The sequence below is a fragment of the Podarcis filfolensis genome, assembly GCF_964270895.1.
Source record: "Podarcis filfolensis genome assembly, chromosome: 1".
NCBI classification, from domain to species: Eukaryota; Metazoa; Chordata; class Lepidosauria; order Squamata; family Lacertidae; genus Podarcis; species Podarcis filfolensis.
In genome coordinates, this window is record NC_139604.1 from 44,058,665 (window position 1) to 44,077,207 (window position 18,543).

General features: G+C 44.6%; 2 protein-coding genes across 5 annotated transcripts in view; one reads left to right on the forward strand and one right to left on the reverse strand.

Annotated features, from left to right (window-relative positions):
• Positions 1–18,543, reverse strand: part of LOC310749198 (glycerol-3-phosphate dehydrogenase 1-like protein) — a 29,853-nt gene that overhangs the window by 2,498 nt on the left and 8,812 nt on the right. Inside the window, exons 3-9 of one of the 4 annotated variants that reach the window (XM_083585794.1) lie at positions 11,935–12,010; positions 10,083–10,295; positions 7,417–7,643; positions 3,862–4,039; positions 2,578–2,718; positions 1,305–1,443; positions 560–672 (exon numbers count right to left, since the gene is read on the reverse strand). In XM_083585794.1, the coding sequence (XP_083441920.1) occupies positions 560–672; positions 1,305–1,443; positions 2,578–2,718; positions 3,862–4,039; positions 7,417–7,613 (768 nt within the window). In that variant the 5' untranslated portion in view covers positions 7,614–7,643; positions 10,083–10,295; positions 11,935–12,010. The remainder of the gene's footprint in view (positions 1–559; positions 673–1,304; positions 1,444–2,577; positions 2,719–3,861; positions 4,040–7,416; positions 7,644–10,082; positions 10,296–11,934; positions 12,011–18,543) is intronic. The other 3 variants (XM_083585793.1, XM_083585795.1, XM_083585796.1) reach the window with 3 other exon arrangements.
• OSBPL11 (oxysterol binding protein like 11) overlaps positions 17,081–18,543 on the forward strand; it is a 50,127-nt gene continuing 48,664 nt past the window's right edge. The window contains exon 1 of the mRNA XM_083585042.1: positions 17,081–17,973. Coding sequence (XP_083441168.1) covers positions 17,777–17,973 — 197 coding nt within the window. The 5' untranslated portion in view covers positions 17,081–17,776. The remainder of the gene's footprint in view (positions 17,974–18,543) is intronic.

Here is an 18,543-nt window from a genome sequence, read left to right on the forward strand (position 1 = left end):
TTGTGTGGACGCTGGTTTTTCTTCCTCTATCAGAAACCTGAAAAGAAATATTTCACAACTCCTCATAGTGGACAAAAGTATGTGTATGTTGTCCCACCTTCAACAAATCTCTAAAAAGTATTTTATCATATGTCCTAGAAACTCCAGTGCAGACGTTGCCTAGAAAGTCATCTAAAAAGTGCCCAACATAAAACAAACGGATCTCGCTTTAAAAAAGAAGTCATTGGACATATTTTCCCGCTGCCTACATCAAAGCCAATAAAACTCACTGGAGAATAGTATGTCCAAAGGATTACTTTTTTTCTGAAGTGATGTCATATATATTTGCTTCCTAACTGGCGGCAGCGATTTAACAACCAGCTATTGTCCAACCTATATCAAGGCCATTTTTAATTAGTATAGCAGCTGGGATGTAAGTGCAGTTCTCCCATTTTACAGATTTGTAAAGCCAAGAACAAATGAATGAGAAAACATATGAATTTTTTTTGAAAGCTTAGCTGACCACACAGATTGCCAAAACTTTAATTGGCCTCACAATATTTGATTTGGAATTACTCACTTTTAAGGCTCCACAGAGCTCCACGGTGTCACAGTCATCTACCACAGTAATTCTGAAATTTGGGGTTTGCAACAACTCTTTATAGATCTTCCCACTTTCAGGATTTTTGCAACCTATGGAAAGAAGCATAGTAAATTAGGACTGAGGTGATGGCCAAGTAACAGCATATCATATGACTTGGACTTAAATGGAAGCATCTCTTCTAATCTCAGCTATGCTTGTGACTCACCATTAGATATACCCAAACCCAGTAAGCTTTCTATAGGGAGAGATGCTCAATAATGATTTGTAAATACGCTTTCAGTGCTGTGTTATCGAAAACACAAGAATGCCTGTATTCAAATGCTACAAACATTCCCATTTGCAAAAGGATGGGCAGTCATAATAAAAACCACCTAGGTCAGCTGTGAGTGTCAGTGAGATGTAGAGGATAAGAGTGTTGGACTAGGGAGACGCAAATTCAAATTCCCACTCATCCATGAATCTCATTGGGTGACCTTTGACCAGCTGCTACCTTTCATTCTTACAGGGTTGTGCAGAACACTGCAACAACAAACAAAAAAGTTGGCAAGGGTTTTTTTAGGGGGTGGGGTGGGGGGAAGTCTCATCACAGCAGCTATAGATCCACAGATATATCTTCCAGATCACCACAAAGTGGAGCAGGGGAAACATTCTGGATCTATATTCTGATTAAGTGGACTGAACTGATCCCTGGTTTAGTCATTAGTCTTGAACACAGAATTACCAATGGTGGTTTCACAGAACTTTTCATCTGCCACTTCATTTGCGATGTTGGCTCCCATGAGTACACTGACTTCTATGCCCAGCTTCTCTCGAATGATGTCCGATATGAGTTTCAGTCCTTTAGGGCCTTCGTCTATGCCCTGTTTAACAGGAAGGCAGTGAACAAAAGTAAGACTAGCCTTCCTTGCACTTCAGTAGATGAAACATAGATCTGATCCTGTTGTACTCTATGAAATTGAGCCCGTGCAGGAGTTGTTTACAACAAAGGATAATGGGAACAGACAGCACGTTGTCGGGTTAATATATATCTTAGTTATGACCCACACAGTACATTTCTCTTAAAATTGTTTGATGTGTGTTACATAGCCAACTTTTTATATAATAACATAAGCTTTAGAAAATAAAATAATATATTGTGGGGAAACGACTAGTCCATTCCAAATATGGCACTTTTGCCTTCTGTTCTGCATCTCGGGGTGTCCATAACCGACTCCTAGGGACAATGGGGGCTTCAGCCTTCCCAATAAAATATTTGAGGGGGCTCCCCCCCCAAAAAAAAATTGATGGGCATTCCCGTTCAAATAGTGTGTGCACCGTGTCATGTTGTAATGATCTCAGGCAGGCAAGCAAGCCCCGATAAGAAGTAATGAGACTCCAGCAGTTTTATGTTACATTTATTTACAAAAAAAACCCCACACATCTAGAGCACGGCTTCTCACCTGCTCACATTGACAATAGTTGGTCAGTCTGAACCTCTGCCCCTTTCACAGCAGGAAGGATGCCAAATTCCCGCCCTTCCCCTCTTTCCCTTCCATTGTCCTCTGACCTTATCCAGTCTCCTATAATGGGGACTGAGAGGCTGGCCTTCCTCTTCCCCACTTCCACTCGACACACTCTCAGTCCTCTGCTTATCTGCTGATTGCCTAGCAACACTTTGGCTGCCTCCTAACTCTCCTGCTTCTTGAGAGCTAACAGTGTCTTCTTCTGGAAGGGTGGTTGAGCTACCCCTTCTTGGCTCTGTCAGCTAGCTCTCATCTGCAGTTGGTCTCTCACTTAGCTCAATTTCTGAGTCTGACTCTTCCTCTGCACTCGGGTGAGCCACATTCCTGACAAATGTAATTGATTATGTGGGGCAGGGCTTACCTGGGCCCCCACAATATTTTATTCAGGTTGGTGCCCCTGCTGCACCCTATATGCAGTCATGACCCAGGAAATTTCACTGTTCTGTTTTCTCCCTAACCGTTCCTACCCCTTGGGAAAGGTTCACAAATTACCTTGATCAGCGAAATTCCAATGGCTCCTTGTTTTACATGGCCAGTTAGCTGCTGACAGATTTTAGGAATGAACTGATGGGGTATAACAAATATTATAATGTCTGCACCATTTACTGTTTCTGCTGGGTCTGCTACAGCAATCTGAGACAAAAAAGAAGAAAGTTTAAACATTCTATTATTGAAAAACAAACAAAGAGCAGCTATCCAGCAGCGTTTCCCATAGCAGCAAGAGTGGATTGAGATGACATTCACATATATACACATTTTGAGCATGCAATGTGTATTTCCTGGGGTTGTGCATGCAGGAAGGCACATCCTTATATGCGACACAAGTATTTCCTGCAGCAGCCTTAATATGGCCAGCTGTCCTGAATTGAGGTCCATACAAAATAACATTGATCTACTAACTCACATGAAAACACAACGTTCAACTTCATAACTGCCCATGAATTTTTGGAGAGGGAGAAACCACTCTTTTAAATTTATATTATAGAGATATTTAAGTAAACATAGATTTAAGCTTTGCATCTGAAAAACTTCTTGAAGTATCTTAGCTCAATTCTCTTAGCAACCTAATTCTATCAATGTTTGCTCAGAAATAAGTCCAGTGGCATGAGGCTTGCTTTCAAGTAAGTGTGTATAGGATTATAGCCTCAAGCTTGGCAGCCACTTGGAGGGGGGGGGGATCAACCTCGTTACCTGTCTTTGTTGTACACATTCTGCAATTTGGGACACAATGGTCTGCAGCTCCTCAGAGTATTCTGGAATACCGAGTAGGTTTGGAGACAAATAATGTATCTAAGCCTAACCAATTGCAAAACTCACAAGGTTCCTGCATTGTTCTGACAGCTGTGCCAGGATTTCTTCTCTAGTTTAGATAATGCACAACTCATATCAATGTCTGTGTGTACCTATGCTGCTCTTTAATCAATTGCATTATCCTTCTGATATATTGTGAGTACAATTCCCTTCTCAGTCTGCTCCTGGGAAAGCTGCACAGCTGTTCTGCTATGTTTTTTTAAAAGAAAGGGCAGATTTTTCTAAGCTTGAGGAATAGGGGTGGGGGTGGAAGAAAGCCAAAAAGAAGAAGCATGGGAGTAGGGTGTTTAGCTCACAATGTTAAGCACGAGCCTCATAAAAAGTGAGCGACCCAAAATGCAGCTATTGTACACTAAATTCCCAGTGTGGAAGCAGCCTTTGTTACATTGAATTGCATTCCATTATGGCCCAACTACACTACCTTTAAAACCTGAAACTACAGTTAAGGAGTTACATTGAACTTACCACGTTAGGAGGTAGCTTATGCCCTGGGAGATACTTCACATTCTCATGGTCTTGGTTAATTATTTCTGTGAGTTTTCGCCCATCGATTTGCTCTTCAAATACCCACATATTTACAGTAGGGTTAAATTTGAGGGATTTCTGGGTATTTTTGCCTATGATTTTTGCAATGGCACTTCCCCTTTAAAAAAAGAAAAGTGGGGGAGGGGGAGGAAAAGAAGGCAAATAATTAAAGGCAGGGTTAATTGCATCCCCACTCACCAGAAGCGTATGGTTGCACAAGCACTATATCTCAAGAATTTGGACACAAGCAAAATTCGCATAGTAATTTGGATTTAGCAAACTTTATAAAGCTTTACCTCCTATAGTAAATTTCACAAATGGCTGCCAATGTGTGTACTACCGGAATACAACATATGTACTGTACATATGCACTGCTTGTGCACTTTGGATGGTCACTTTGGTGCTGCTAACATAGCAGTTTGACTTCATCCCTGGAGGTGCCCTCCATTGTCTTTTGAGACAGACGGATTCCAAAACCAACACCCCACATCAAAATTCCATGTGGGGATTTTTAAGCAAAGAAAATTGGCATATGTCATATTTAGACCTTATATTTAGACCTATGTCATATTTAGACCTTAAAGATTTTAACTGAGGAGGAAGTATGGTTTCCCCTTTAAAGAGTTGTGTGCACAGTTAGTCTAGACCTGCTTCTCCACCTAGTGCAGAATTCGGGGCAAGAAGGTCTGAGCATTACACTGATCCTGGCCCAACTGGCTGCCAATCAATTTTCAGGCCCAGATTTTGACCAATAAAACCTTATGGCTCAGGACCACAATACCCCCAAGGACCACCTCTCTCAATATGAGCCTATCTCAACCCTGAGAACATAATCTGAGGCCCTTTCTTCATGTGCCTCCTCCATGAAAGGTCCAGAGGGTGGCAACATGAGAACGGGCCTTTTCTGCAACAGTTCCCTGATTGTGGAATGCTCTCCCCAGAGAGGTTCACCTGGCACCTTCGTTATATACCTTTAGGCACCAGGTGAAAGTGTTCCTCTTCAACCAGGCCTCGGGCTGATTGATATCCAATGCCCTTTTAAATGTGATGTGGGATTTCTGGCTTGTTTTTGTTCTTATTTTTAGTCTGTATTTTGTGTTTTTTATATTGGAAATTGTTGTGAACCACCATGAGATCTACAGATGAAGGGCAATATTAAACTTAACAAATAATGAAAATAAAAATGGGGAGAAATGTCAGGGAACATACTTTTGTACACAAAAGAGTACACGAACCTTACTTGAATTATCACACCATCTTGCCTAATCTCTATAACAATAATTCCTAGTGTTTTCCTCCTTGTTCCATACAAATAGAAAGGAGACCAGGACTTCTGTCCCCCAGAGGTGTAGCAAGGGGTGTGCGGGGGGTGCGGTTTGCCCCAGGTGTCATGCCTAGGGGGGTGATAAACTCCCCCGGGCGGAGCGGCGTGGCAGCGTTCGCACCCCCACTGGGCGGATTTTCGCAATTGGCACGATCACTGTTGTGAAAATCCGCCTGCTGATCGCATAAATATGCCCTGTGATCAGCCTGGCACCCCCCAGCGGGTGGTGTTTGCTCCGCTCGGCAGGCGGCGCTCGCATCCCCAGCGGACGGTATTACACGATTGGCGGGCAGATTTTCATGATGACGATCGTGCCAATCGCGAAAATCTGCCCACCAGGGATGCAAATGCCGCCTGCCATGGGGTGCCAGCCTGGGAGGCTCCTGCCGCTGGAGCACCCCCTGTGAGACTTGCCGCCACTGCTGTTCCCTCAATGGCTTCCTTGGGGCAACATCAGAGTGTCACCATTGCAGATCCAGTGAAGTTACACTGTGTTTTTCTAAGCTAGATTAATGGTATTCAAGGTCATTCAAGCAAACACAACTTCGTCAGGAGAGCTATATCTGAGCGCCATGTGTTGTGACTGAACAAGTGAAAGTAAAACAGAACCCGGGAGTCCCAAAATTCTGTCAGCAAAATTGTATCTCTAGCTGCTCCACAGAAATGTAAGTAACAGAGAACTACAGCCGAGAGACCAGTTGAAAAGCTTTTCAGATTAGTAGTACAAATAAAGTTGGGTTTTCAGGTGGTCTGAGTGTGTTGAGCTAGCACAGACTTCACACATAAAACTCACCTCTCTGAAGTTAGAACTTAAATAAATCTTTAAAATGCTGGCAATACCTTTTTGCATATGTCTGTGTCAAGCATATCTAAGCCAAAGGTCATCTCGGCTAAGAGAAGGCTGCTATATCAGCATTAGATCTCTCTGCCTCACTGAGCCATGTCCTAGCAGCTGCCTTCATCAGAAGGCAAAAAGCTTTTGACAGCTTGTATGTTTCTTTATTAATATATTTATATTCTCCTAATGACTCCACAAGATAGCTTGTGATACCTATTAAATCTGGACTATTGAATTCAGGTTCACAAGTTATATACAACAATCTAGAAGAGCTCCTAACCCACAGGTCACCAGAGATGAGCAGACAAACTACTCCTTAAGACTCTTCAAGCAAAACTTTTGCACATGGGTTAGTTAGTCACACTGATGAAAGAAAAGTAAACATTTGCATAAGGTGGGGGATTCAAGTCCACATTTGTGATTGTGGGTATCAAACAAGAACATTGGTTGTTCCAGAGTTCAGGCCAACTAATCTGAAACAGGAAGGTGTGGTATTGAGCTGTCTGAGAATCAGGTTCGCATATGTCATGCCTGACATCAGTTTGATGACCACATTTCCAAAATGTTGATTTTGTTTGTCAATTTAACAGCTAATAAATAAACAGCTAATAATAACAATAAAACCAAACCAGCAGCAAATCAGAAACCATTATGGAAAATAAAGATTTCAAGGTCTGACTATGAAATCTCCAAAAACAACAACTGAGAAGCCGATGTTTAGTATGCAGGGGGTTGTTTAGATGTTTTTGAAAGTACAGTATTGCTGACCATTGAACTTTCACATCTATTTTGGTAGCTTAAAGGAATGCAACCCTGACTGCAAATGTTACAGATAAGCTTGGAGGTTAGTGTTTCTGACTCAACTCACAAACAAAAGAGCTCAAAATTTCCCCCCACCTCTGAAGGACTCTGACTTGTAGCCTATCACATGAGAGCTGCATCAGCATTTTGGGGTGCTGGTGGGATGTGGGGTGGGTTGCAAGACCAAACGCCTAACCTCTGTTAGGCACAACCATTCTGCATGCGTACATGAAAGGCACAATTCTTATTTCTTGTAGGGGAGCCAGACATCTTTTCTGAAGGTAGTTCCTCTGTAGCCAGGATATCACCAAAAAGTTGGTATTTTAAGCTACCCATGCTATGCTGTTGTGTCCGGGGGCAGCTTTAATTGTGGCTCATTTTGTGTTTGGGTGCAAATAAGAGGCCTTTACCAGGATTGGTGCCATGTTTGAGGGAGCTTGCCAGGGGTCACCTTGCCCAGGGCTCCATCAAACCTAACAATGACCCTCTGGTGCCCCCACCCCAGTGCTGCCTTCAGCCTTTCAAAGCTTGCCAAGGGACTAGTGGAGATGCTCTGGGCACTAGAGAGGCTACATGGGTGGAGTTCCAAGAGCACAGCACAGCTCCAGCTACCCAGTACACCCTTGGCCCAGCAACAAAGTAGTTGTAACAGCCACCATCATTTTCCATATCTCCAGCGCTTCTAGGTGCCACCCCTGAAGTGTAGGATCTGCTACTGTCAATCTCCATGCAGCTAGAGCTTCCAATCTAACAAAGGAACTGGGAGTGGAAAAATTGCAAGTAGCAGGCAAGGCACAAGGAGCAGAACATCCATATTTTATCTGTCATGGTACACTTCTGGTGCATTGTGGGTTGAGGCTTAGGGAACCTGCCTACCTTTCTGCAGGGCTTGCCTTCGTAGGTGGACTTAAGGTGCAGATTTAAGGTGTCAGCTTTTCCTGTGAAAGTATCCAACAGCTTGTACCTTGAATGTGGAGTTGGTATGGTTCATCCATGCTACACCCTGTGCGATCTGTTACTGCTTTGCTTCCTTTCATCTCCACCCACTCCCTTTTCACTCCTGAAAGAGGTATAATCTCTACCTAACTATCCGGACAGGAATCTTGTGCTGCCCTTGGCTGTTGTGTCCCATCTCAAATGATCAGTCTTTTCCTTCTTCATACAAACAATGGTGAATTTGCACCAAACTACCAATTGAGACATCATTCGAGTATGCCACGAAGAGAGAAAAGTTAAGAATAAAATACACAAATCCTCCCTGCTATTTTCAAGCTCAACCTCCACCCTGCTTAACATAAATTCTGAAACTTGCCCAGGGTTTACATTATGGAGTATGCATCTCTAAGGTCAAGGAGTTCTATAGCTCACCAGAAAAGGTCATCGACGTGTATAGCCATAATGAAATTTGTGTAGCTGCAGGTTCTATTTATTTATTTAGTGTTGTTATTGTGGAATAAGAACAAAGCCCCTTTCATTGGTGTGGATTTCTAGGAGAGTGCCCAAACTGGATGTTAAGATAACAAAGACCTGTCTCTGAATGCCCTGTTCTTTGAAAGAATGGAAAGGTAAGCATAAATCTTTATGTAAATCTGAGCATAGTAATCTGAGAACGTACATGAAAAGGACAAGGGTGGGGAAGACAGGGAGAAATAGGTATGACTATAATTAAGTCTCGGCCTGTCGGTCAGGGTGTGTGCAACATTTCTCTCTCTTGAGAGACCAGTAACTCCTGCAAATAAACTAACATTCCATTTCATAGATGGTATCAAATTATTCCACACTGCGAAGACATGACTACAAAAAAATGCAGGTTTCTCTGCTGGTCTAGGAAATAAATTTTAAAAATCCGAAGTGTCCTTGGTCAGTGTTAGTAATTTTTTTATTTTGGTCCTATTAACTGTGCTGGTTGGTCCTAATGACTTTCACTTAGACCTACAGGAAGCTACTATGGAAAGAAAAAGCTTGAGAAGAATAAACAAAAACCTTCCCTTTCTGATGCACAACCATCATCTTGCTCTGCAAGTACACATTATGAAATAGTACCCATGCTGGCTTTCAATGTAGGGCTGATATTATGAAAGCACAGGAATAATACCACATCTAAAACAAATTTGGGAAATTAATCCCAAACTGATTTCAAGGGGGGGGGGGTATAAAATGTACGACACTTTCATGCCCGTTTCCTCTAGCACTTTTTCTCCCAGGTGAACTCAGCCTGTCACTGGATATATTCCCTTTGAGGCCAATGTTCTAGTCTGATCTGCAGGTGCTATAGAAACACATGAAGCATGGTTCAGACTGGAGGTGGAAACGCTGCAAAACAACAAACGATTCCCTCTCGCAAAGCTCTGGAAGGCTGTAGTCCAAAACATGTCTTAGGGAAGCCTGGGGGCATTTCCCCCGAGTAAACTGGTACAGGTGTGTGTCGGTCAGGGATTTCTAGTCTGTCCGACTGTCTACAGCGGACAGACTGTAGTCTGTCGGTCTACAGCGTTTCTGCTTGGATTACAGAGCTGCTCTGCGCTTTTCCCTTAATTTATAGCAGAGGTGGCCAGCCGGTAGCCTCCCGCTGCTGCGGAACTACAGTTCCCAGCACCCCTGAACATTGGCCCTGCAGCCTGGGACTGATGGACCGTCCAACAACCGTGCGAGCGCCAGAGGCTCCTCATTCCTGTTTTTATAAGGTACTGACATTTCAGGGGAGCAAATGCAGCCGCATAGAACATAACAGATGCGCCCTCAGCACCAGCATGTCTGCTCAGCAGGAAGCCCTATTGGATTCAGCGGGGCTTACTCCCAGCTAAATGGGATGGGATTGCAGCCTAAGCAACCTCGTCTGCTGGTTTCCTCTGGACTCTCGTGGGGAACGATCGGGGCAATCCAAAGGCGATTAAATTTTCTAAGGCGAAGCGGGGGCGGGGGAACCTGGCATTTTTGCGCAGGTGTCCAAGTTAGGACAGATATGGACCTGGATATGAAGGCAGAGCGAGAGAGGAAAGGTCCGGAGAGGGATGGCTGTCTCTCTCCGCGCTCCCTCGCCCCCTCTCTGGATAGCCCGTCGGCCACCCTCGGCTTTTGTTGCAAGGGCGCACATGCACCCAGCTCTTGGGTGGGTGGCTGGGTGGGTGGGTGGGTAGGGGGCTCTTCGCCCTCTGCCCTGCTGCGATTCCCCCTCGGCTGCGTCCGAGCCGTACTCACCAGTTCCCGGAACCGATAATGCAGACTTTGAGCGCAGACATGGTGGCTGGGCTCCCCAAGTCGTCTCTGGGTCCCTTCGCGCCCGGCGGCGTCAAGTTCGGCGCTCGTCCGCTTTAAGTATCCCGGAGGCTGGGAAAGACGCTTGACACACCCCGGCCTGCATGCGCCGCCTTGTCTGCCGGGATCCAGCCCGCGGTGGAAGGAGGTCAGCCCCTAAAGACCAGTCAGAGAAGATCGGGGTCAGGGAGCCCAGCGGGCCGGCGTTGGAAGGGAGAAATAGCTCTCTTCCTGCTGGGTGAGCCATTGGGGCAAACGAGGCCGGCCCCACCAACCTCCGGCCGCCCAGTGGTGGCTGGTGCTCGTTGGGCAGAAGGCAGGGAGGCCAACGGTAGGGGGAGCCAGAGCCAAGGTCAGGCAGAAACCAACCTATCCTCCTCCCTGGTGAGCTCAACAAGGATAACACTGAGACTAAGGAGGAGGAAACTGACAGCCAGTGTCACCCCCAGGACTGGTTGATTGGAAGAAAAAAGGCCGGCAGCTGCTGTGGGGCAGGCTGAGCTTGGTGCCCCATTTGCCCTAATGGACCACCTTCCACAGCTTCTGCCAGACCCCCTCCCCACCTACCTGTCTTCTTTCTTATAACCAGTCCAGGTTCTGGCACCAGCTAATAGCTCCCTCTTCTTCCTCAGTGTTGCCTTCATGGCACTCAACAGGGAAAAGGGCAAAACTAGAGTGTGTTGAAATTAAAAGACGAAATTAAAAGATGCCTGCTTCTTGGGAGGAAAGCAATGGCAAACCTAGACAGCATCTTAAAAAGCAGAGACATCGCCTTGCCAACAAAGGTCCGTATCGTTAAAGCTATGGTTTTCCCAGTAGTGATGTATGGAAGTGAGAGCTGGACCATAAAGAAGGCTGATCGCCGAAGAATTGATGCTTTTGAATTATGGTGTTGGAGGAGACTCTTGAGAGTCCCATGGACTAGAAGAAGATCAAACCTCTCCATTCTTAAGGAAACCAGCCCTGAGTGCTCACTGGAAGGACAGATCCTGAAACTGAGGCTCCAATACTTTGGCCACCTCATGAGAAGAGAAGACTCCCTAGAAAAGACCCTGATGTTGGGAAAGATGGAGAGCACAAGGAGAAGGGGACAACAGAGCATGAGATGGTTGGACAGTGTTCTCAAAGCTACCAGCATGAGTTTGACCAAACTGCGGGAGGCAGTGGAAGACAGGAGTGCCTGGCGTGCTCTGGTCCATGGGGTCACGAAGAGTTGGACACGACTAAACGACTAAACAACAACAACAACAGAGTGTGTTGGCTCCTTTCAGCCCAGGGGCAGGCTTTGCTAATCTTTTATAATATGGCGCTCTGTGCAAGACCAAAATTTGGCATCCCCAAATGGGTCTTCTCAATTTTGCACCCCCTCGGCTCAGGGCCTGTAGGGGGGAACCACTCACACTGGCCTAAATCCAGTGCTGTTTCAGCAGTACCACTCCTAACAGGCACCAGCTAATGCTCAACATTTTTCTTTTTTGGGCTGTGTTCTTGTACCATTTCTGAGCAAACAATGTCTGGAAGGACCCACATGTATTAAATATGAATGAATAGGTTTTTAAATTTGAATTCAACTTAAACATTCTGAGAAAACTGTCAGATTTTATGATTAAAGGAAATATAAATTTTAAGACCAATATCTTCAATATTAGCATATTCCCTAATCACTATCTGGGCCACAAAACAAACATCTGTTTTATGGCTACTGAACTTTGATTCATTGATTAATGAAGAATGAGTGGATGTGGTGCTAATGAGTGGATGTGGTGATGATATACAGAGTGCACAGTGCCTGTACCTGCTCTGAGAGCCTTCTTGACTAAGGCTGGAGTATAGATGCCATAAAGTAATCTCTGGGTCTGTTAGTTCAGGGTCTATTATTACAAAACAGAAAGAATAGGTCACACTGGAGAAGCAGAAAACTGATCCCATTCACCTATGAGCAAGCACCATTGAACATCTGCTTTAAATGTGCTTTAAATATATGGTGCACAGACAAGCCATATATTAACTCAAGCCAGGCTGCTGCTAGGATTTACAATGCCAACAGTGTTTCATGTGGCATAAAGAATCCTAGTTTGGGGTGGGTAGGTGGGCAATGTATGTTGTTTTATCAGATCTAGACCCCAGTCCAGCCCTGATCCAGAACTACCAGTCCTGCTTCACAGATCCCTAGCTCCAGGGAAACACAGCTTTTCCCTTTTTGCCAGGCAAAGATTGTTCTTCCTCCACAGTCATGAGCTAATCCATAAAACTGGAGTATCAGGACCACAATTAAGCCAAGGGAAACACAATTTAAGCGAGAGTGGGTGGCATGTGCAGATGCAGAGATTGCCATGTTGCCATAGGAACTGATGCACAAAAAACCCCAGTAGAAGTAATGGTAATGTAGCTTTTAGGAAGTAAAGTTCCATGACTGAGAAAGCAAAATTAACTCAGCACATTTGATGCAGCTATTAATATAATTGTGTTAAGATACAAATACAAGAGGGAATTGAGTATCAAAGCTGAAGAAAATGATGTGGTTGATGAAACAAGATTTTCTTTCTTTCTTTCTTTCTTTCTTTCTTTCTCTTGTAGCCTCTCTAACTGGTTGTACATACATGCTTGCTAAGCTAACCCTACTCAAAGTATACAGGTGACCTCAAGCAACACAATGGATATAGAAGTACTTTCTAAATATGTTGAAGAGCAGGACTAAAGGTGCTTAGCATCAGATGGGAGTATGACCTCCCTCCTTAGTGTTCTTTTACAGGAGCAAATGCTACACTGAACATGGCCATGCCAGAAGCGCATAGCTTCCTTGTCACCACATGAAGGCCAGCCTCATAAAGGTCTGAAGTGGGTCACTGGTGCCGTGAACTGATTGCACAGATTTAAGTTCAGTGGAACTGATCCCAATTCATCTCCAAGTTTTCCCTCAGTCTCAAGTATTTCTGATAAATACCCAGAGATCCACTAATCCAAAGGCTGAAACAGCATGATAAGGTTAATAATGCAAATCCTTCAAACTCTTTTAGCGGTAGAAACCAGGGAAGCAGGATTGAGGGAAGCTGTAGGAAAGGGAGAACAGGGATGCAGTCTGGTCAGCAACAAAGAACAGAAGAGAAATGATGATATATGGGTCAGAGTTTGGGGAAGGGCTGAAGCTCAGTGATTGAGCACATATTTTGTGTACAAAGGGTCCCAGGTTCAGTCTTTGGTGCCCCCAGGTAGGTGCCCTGAGAGAGAGTGCTGTGTGGCACTCTGGAGAGCCAGCCAGCATGGACAAGACTGAAATAAGCAGACTGATGGTTTTACTTAGGGCAACTTTCTGTGTTCCTATGCTATATCCTTAGGTACTTTAAATTGGCTTTGTTCTGAACAGATAGTTAGCACCCCAACCCCAGTATAATTATTTATTTATTCTGCTCCTTCTGACAGCATGCCTCTAGCCGAAACTGGGCCATTCCCTTCCCCTATCCCTTTGAGGCAAAAGTCATGCATGGTTGAGCTGCATTAATAAATATGTGATTTCACCCCTCAGATAGCTTGATGGTTGTCAGGGGAACATATTTTAGGCTACTTGAAGCACAAACAGGTTGCTTTTGTTCACATTAGGCATGTGAGCTGTTGACTTTTGTGGGTGTGTTAAGTTTGCTACCTGCACTTTCAAAGCTACATGTGGTTTGTTTGAGGCACCCAGCTGTCTGCTGTTTGTTTAAAGCTTCAGCGAACCCATTCGGAATAAACCTGAATTGATTACCTGATACAAATTACTAACATACATTTTAAAGAGAAAGATTGCAAGTATGACCTGTACATAATCAGGACCAGCATGTACGCTTGGTTTTCCAGTGATCAAGAAAATCAGAATCCATCTAGTAGATATTACTATGTACTGTAGAACACTAGGAGCCATGGAGGGAGCTGAATATTTGTGGCCACTAACCATTCAGTTAAGGTCAGTATTTTCAATGTATTTTTATGTTTCCCTGGATTATAAAGTGTTGTGAATGAATAATAAGGGGAGGGGGTGCATGCAACTGAATGCACTCCCTGAATGACGATAGGGCAAAGTTGACTGAACCTATTATAAGACTGGCATCACATGTCATCCAAGATGGCCTGACCTTATTCATCTTGTGTGTGGTAGAAGATATTAAAAACATAATTCTCTGCCAAAGTTCGAGTGCCCAGCTGTGCTGGAAAGAGGTAACCCTCTTTTTATGTTTCCTATGTGAATAGAAGGCAGGAGCACTAATTAAAACCCTTTAATGGGTCTCCCAACAGCTGAACAATCCCTTTGGCTGCAGCATTTCAGGGCATAAACTATGTTAACCAACTAGTATCAAGTGTAATGTAAATCAATACTTTGTAACCCAGCCACATCCTCCGCTTGAAACATGTAACCTGTCACATCATATGGTAGAGGTGTGGTGGTTCACCTATCTCTTAATGTGAGAATTATGTGAATTTTGTGTATCATGATTTTGTAAAACTTAAGATAAGAAAGACGTTTCATCATCACCATTAAAAAACAGGTGTTTGACATTGTACTGGCTTCTCTTCTTTCACATGTAGTATTTAGTTTGGTCACTAGAGGGAAACAGCAGCTAAATAAAATCAACCTACAATTCTCTTTTGGTTTTAGTGTGTTTCAGGTGTAAGACTTGATTCATTTTATGTTATTGTGTTTGCCTAAATATTAATGCTGGGGAACTATTAAAGAACAGACCTCACCTATTGCTGGAAGATTTGAAAGTAGCCTGTTAGGGAAGACACATACTATGCATATGCAAAGAAATAACTTAATTTTTGTAATCAAGAAGCCCTTACGTGAACATATAATTACAGATAGTTATTTCACTTTTTATATTAAAAGTTCAAGGTTTTCTAATGCCTTGTCTATTAGAATCTATTAGCCAATCTAGTACACTGTATATTATATTATATTATATAATGTACATCAATATTATATATTGCACATATATAATATTTGAAACCTGAAAGGCAAAGAATGTTAACAACCATCATATGGAAAGCAGCTGTCATGCTCACAATGGAAACTGTCGGTATCCAGCCAGGACTCTTCAATTGCTGCCTTGTGAAAGAGCCTTTATTTCTAGTCTATTGCAAGCCAAAAGTATGCATATTTTTATAGGAGGAAAATCACTAGATGCTGGGTAGGGAACCTGTGACCTTCCAGGTGTTGGATACAGATGCATTCAGCTCCCAGAATCCCTTATTATTGACAACCCGGACTGGGGCTGATAGGAAACTGAAATGCAATAATGCCTGAATGCCTACAGGTTCCCCACTCCTGTACTAGGACATCACAGAGACTAACAGCACAACCGTGTGCATTTTACTAGGAAGTAAGCTCCATTGTCTATAAACAGGCCTACTCTCTAGGGAGTATGTTTAGTATTGCAGTCTCAGTTGGTTTAGATCTCATAGGGAACAACCTATTTCATCAAGGATAGCAGGCATTGTGCATAATGAAAAGCCATGCAGTGTCACACAGGGATGAATGATGAATACTTCTCCATCTGTGACTGTCCACTGTGTTTTTGCAGCATAGGTAGCATCCCAAGGCAGCAAGATCCATGGTTTTGTCTTATTGAGTAGCATATAGGAATGGTTGAACTTTTAGGGCAATATAAGAGTGTAGACGAAGGTCCGTATAGTTAAAGCTATGGTTTCCCCAGTAGTGATGTATGGAAGTGAGAGCTGGACCATAAAGAAGGCTGATTGCCGAATAATTGATGCTTTTGAATTATGGTGCTGAAGGAGACTATTGAGAGTCCCATGTTCTGCAAGAAGATCAAACCTCTCCATTCTTAAGGAAATCAGCCCTGAATGCTCACTGGAAGGACAGATCCTGAAGCTGAGGCTCCAATACTTTGGCCACCTCATGAGAAGAGAAGACTCCCTGGAAAAGACCCTGGTGTTGGGAAAGATTGAGGGCACAAGGAGAAGGGGACAACAGAGGACGAGATGGTTGGACGGTGTTCTCAAAGCTACCAGCATGAGTTTGACCAAACTGCGGGAGGCAATGGAAGACAGGAGTGCCTGGCGTGCTCTGGTCCATGGGATCACGAAGAGCCAGACACGACTAAACAACTAAATAACAACAAGAGTGTAGACACTGGTGGTACCTTCCAGATGGCTTAGACAACTTCCACCAACTCTATGGGCCCAGAAAATATCAATAGGCTCTTCTACACTTGTCTTTCATATTTAAATTGACTTTATCTTTAGCTGAAAAGAACAGAATAATTTGGCTTTTTAAAAGATAAGTTTAGCTTCAATCAAGCATGTTCTGGTCCAAAAAGTCTTATAAGTCACAATTGGCTAGCCTTTTTAGATGCCACAAGATCCATTGGGTTGCAGCCAGCTAAGTTAGAGCACGCTGTTTAAATGAATGAACTTAAGTTAGCCATGCCCATTAATTTCAAGGGGTTTGGTCTGGTTCGAGCTAAAAAGTGGTCACAAGCCCTTTTTTTTATTTTGCTGCAGCAGACTGGAGCTGCTGGGGCTGCAAAGAACGCCGTGAACAATGCGGAGCAGACGAGAACGAAAATATAAGAGGCTCTGTGAAAATAGATCTCCATACACTCCGAAGTGGGCTCAGAGGGCGCGTTGGCGTGCAGCTGAGTCACACCTTCGCTCCAAGTTCGGTTTCTTCCACAGAAATAATAGCACAAAAACAAACAAACAGTGTTTGATTTAAAGGCCCTTTATGCTTGCCTTCTGGTGTTTTAGGCAGGTATTATTATCATTGTTCGTTATTATTTATTAATTATTGTTATTATTGCCAACTCCTCCTTCCTGTCAGGGCATCCCTCCCCCGTTTCCCTTAACAAAGATGGCGCCGCCAGCGCTCACGCCCGCCCTCGGCCTTCACGGGGCGGAGAAACAGGGACGAAGGCGGCGGGGAGCGGCTAAGCCTGACCCGGAAGGGGTGGGAGCGGCTCTGCCACTGCTGCTGCTGCTGCCCTCGGTTCGTGTGGGCTGCGAGTCGCCGCCGCCACCGCTGCTAGCCCTGGAAGACGGAGCCTGGCCGAGTGTGGGAGGGGGCTGCAGAAGGGGCGTTTGCGGTTCATGGTGAGAGACCAGCCCCAGGCAGCCTCTGGCGGAAGGAGGTACAAACCCCAGGCGGCCGCCCTCCTTTCGGCGCCAGCATCCCGCCTCTCTGAACAATTGAGGAATTTCCCGCTGCCTCCCCACCACCCCACTTCTGCCCTCCCATGGGATACTGAGGTGCGCGGAGCTGCTCCCCCGGTTTACACACGCCTTGGGAGCGAGTGCCTGGACGTTGCCAACGCAGCTGGCTGCCCTGCTCCCGATTCATTCTCTGGGTGTTCAGGAAACTCTTTTGTTGGATCCCTGGCCTTTCCCCCAGACCTGGCTCTTTCCCCCTTCATATTCTCCCTTTCCACCCTTCATAGCTGCCATTCGAGCTTATTTCCATAGACTTGCTCCATCTCTGGCCCACATTTGGCCCCATTCACAAAAGTTCCACTCCGGAGTGACCCCTCGTTTTTTTCTAAGGATACTTGACAGCCTTGAGAAAAAAAGTTTTCCTCCAGCCCTTGTTGACTTGGCTTTTTGCACTCTCCCACCCTTGGGTGGGCAGGGGCCCGACAGGCCCCACCATGCAAAGTGGGGAGCCTGTGTCTACGGCTCCGGCAGCGCCACCGACAGCGATGAAAGTGTCTGAAAGCGAAGGCAAGCTGGAGATTTTGATCCCAGCCCAGAACTGCACAAGCAAGAGCAGCAGTAGTAGTGGCATCAGCAGCGGTGGGATCAGCAGTAGCAGAGGAGGAAGCACTACCAAAAGCTGGCAGTATAGGTGAGTATCTCTACTGAAGCCTAGTGGGGACTGACTTGTTGGTATCTTAAGTGGGTGTTGGTTCTTTAGGGGGGAGGGGGGACTATTGAGAAATGAGAAGCATACACCTAGAACCATCCCATGTGTGTCTGTTAAAGTTTCTGGTGCAACAGAACTTTTCACCACAGAGGCCTAACTCTAAAGTTGCAAGTGTTTTATTTTGTATTCTGGAGGGCTTTGGAATGATAACACAGTAAAATGTGATGGGCCGGAATGTACGTTTCTAAATATGCCGGAATACTCAGTGGACACGTGGTGGAACTGCGTTCTTCTGCCTGTTTACCATTGCACTCCTTTGGGTTGTACTTGAAAGCATTTAGTGTTTTGACAAATGTATAAATTGTCCCTTGGCAAGAGCTGCTTACATATTTGGGTATACAGGTAACTCACAAATTACGTACATGCTTTTAACTAGTGTCCATTCAGCTTCACTCATTTGCCAGTTAAAAAAAAAATGGAAAGGGGGCGGGCACCTGAGATTAAAAACTTTGGGTTCAATGGCGGGTTGAACTGCCAGTGTGTTTGACTATA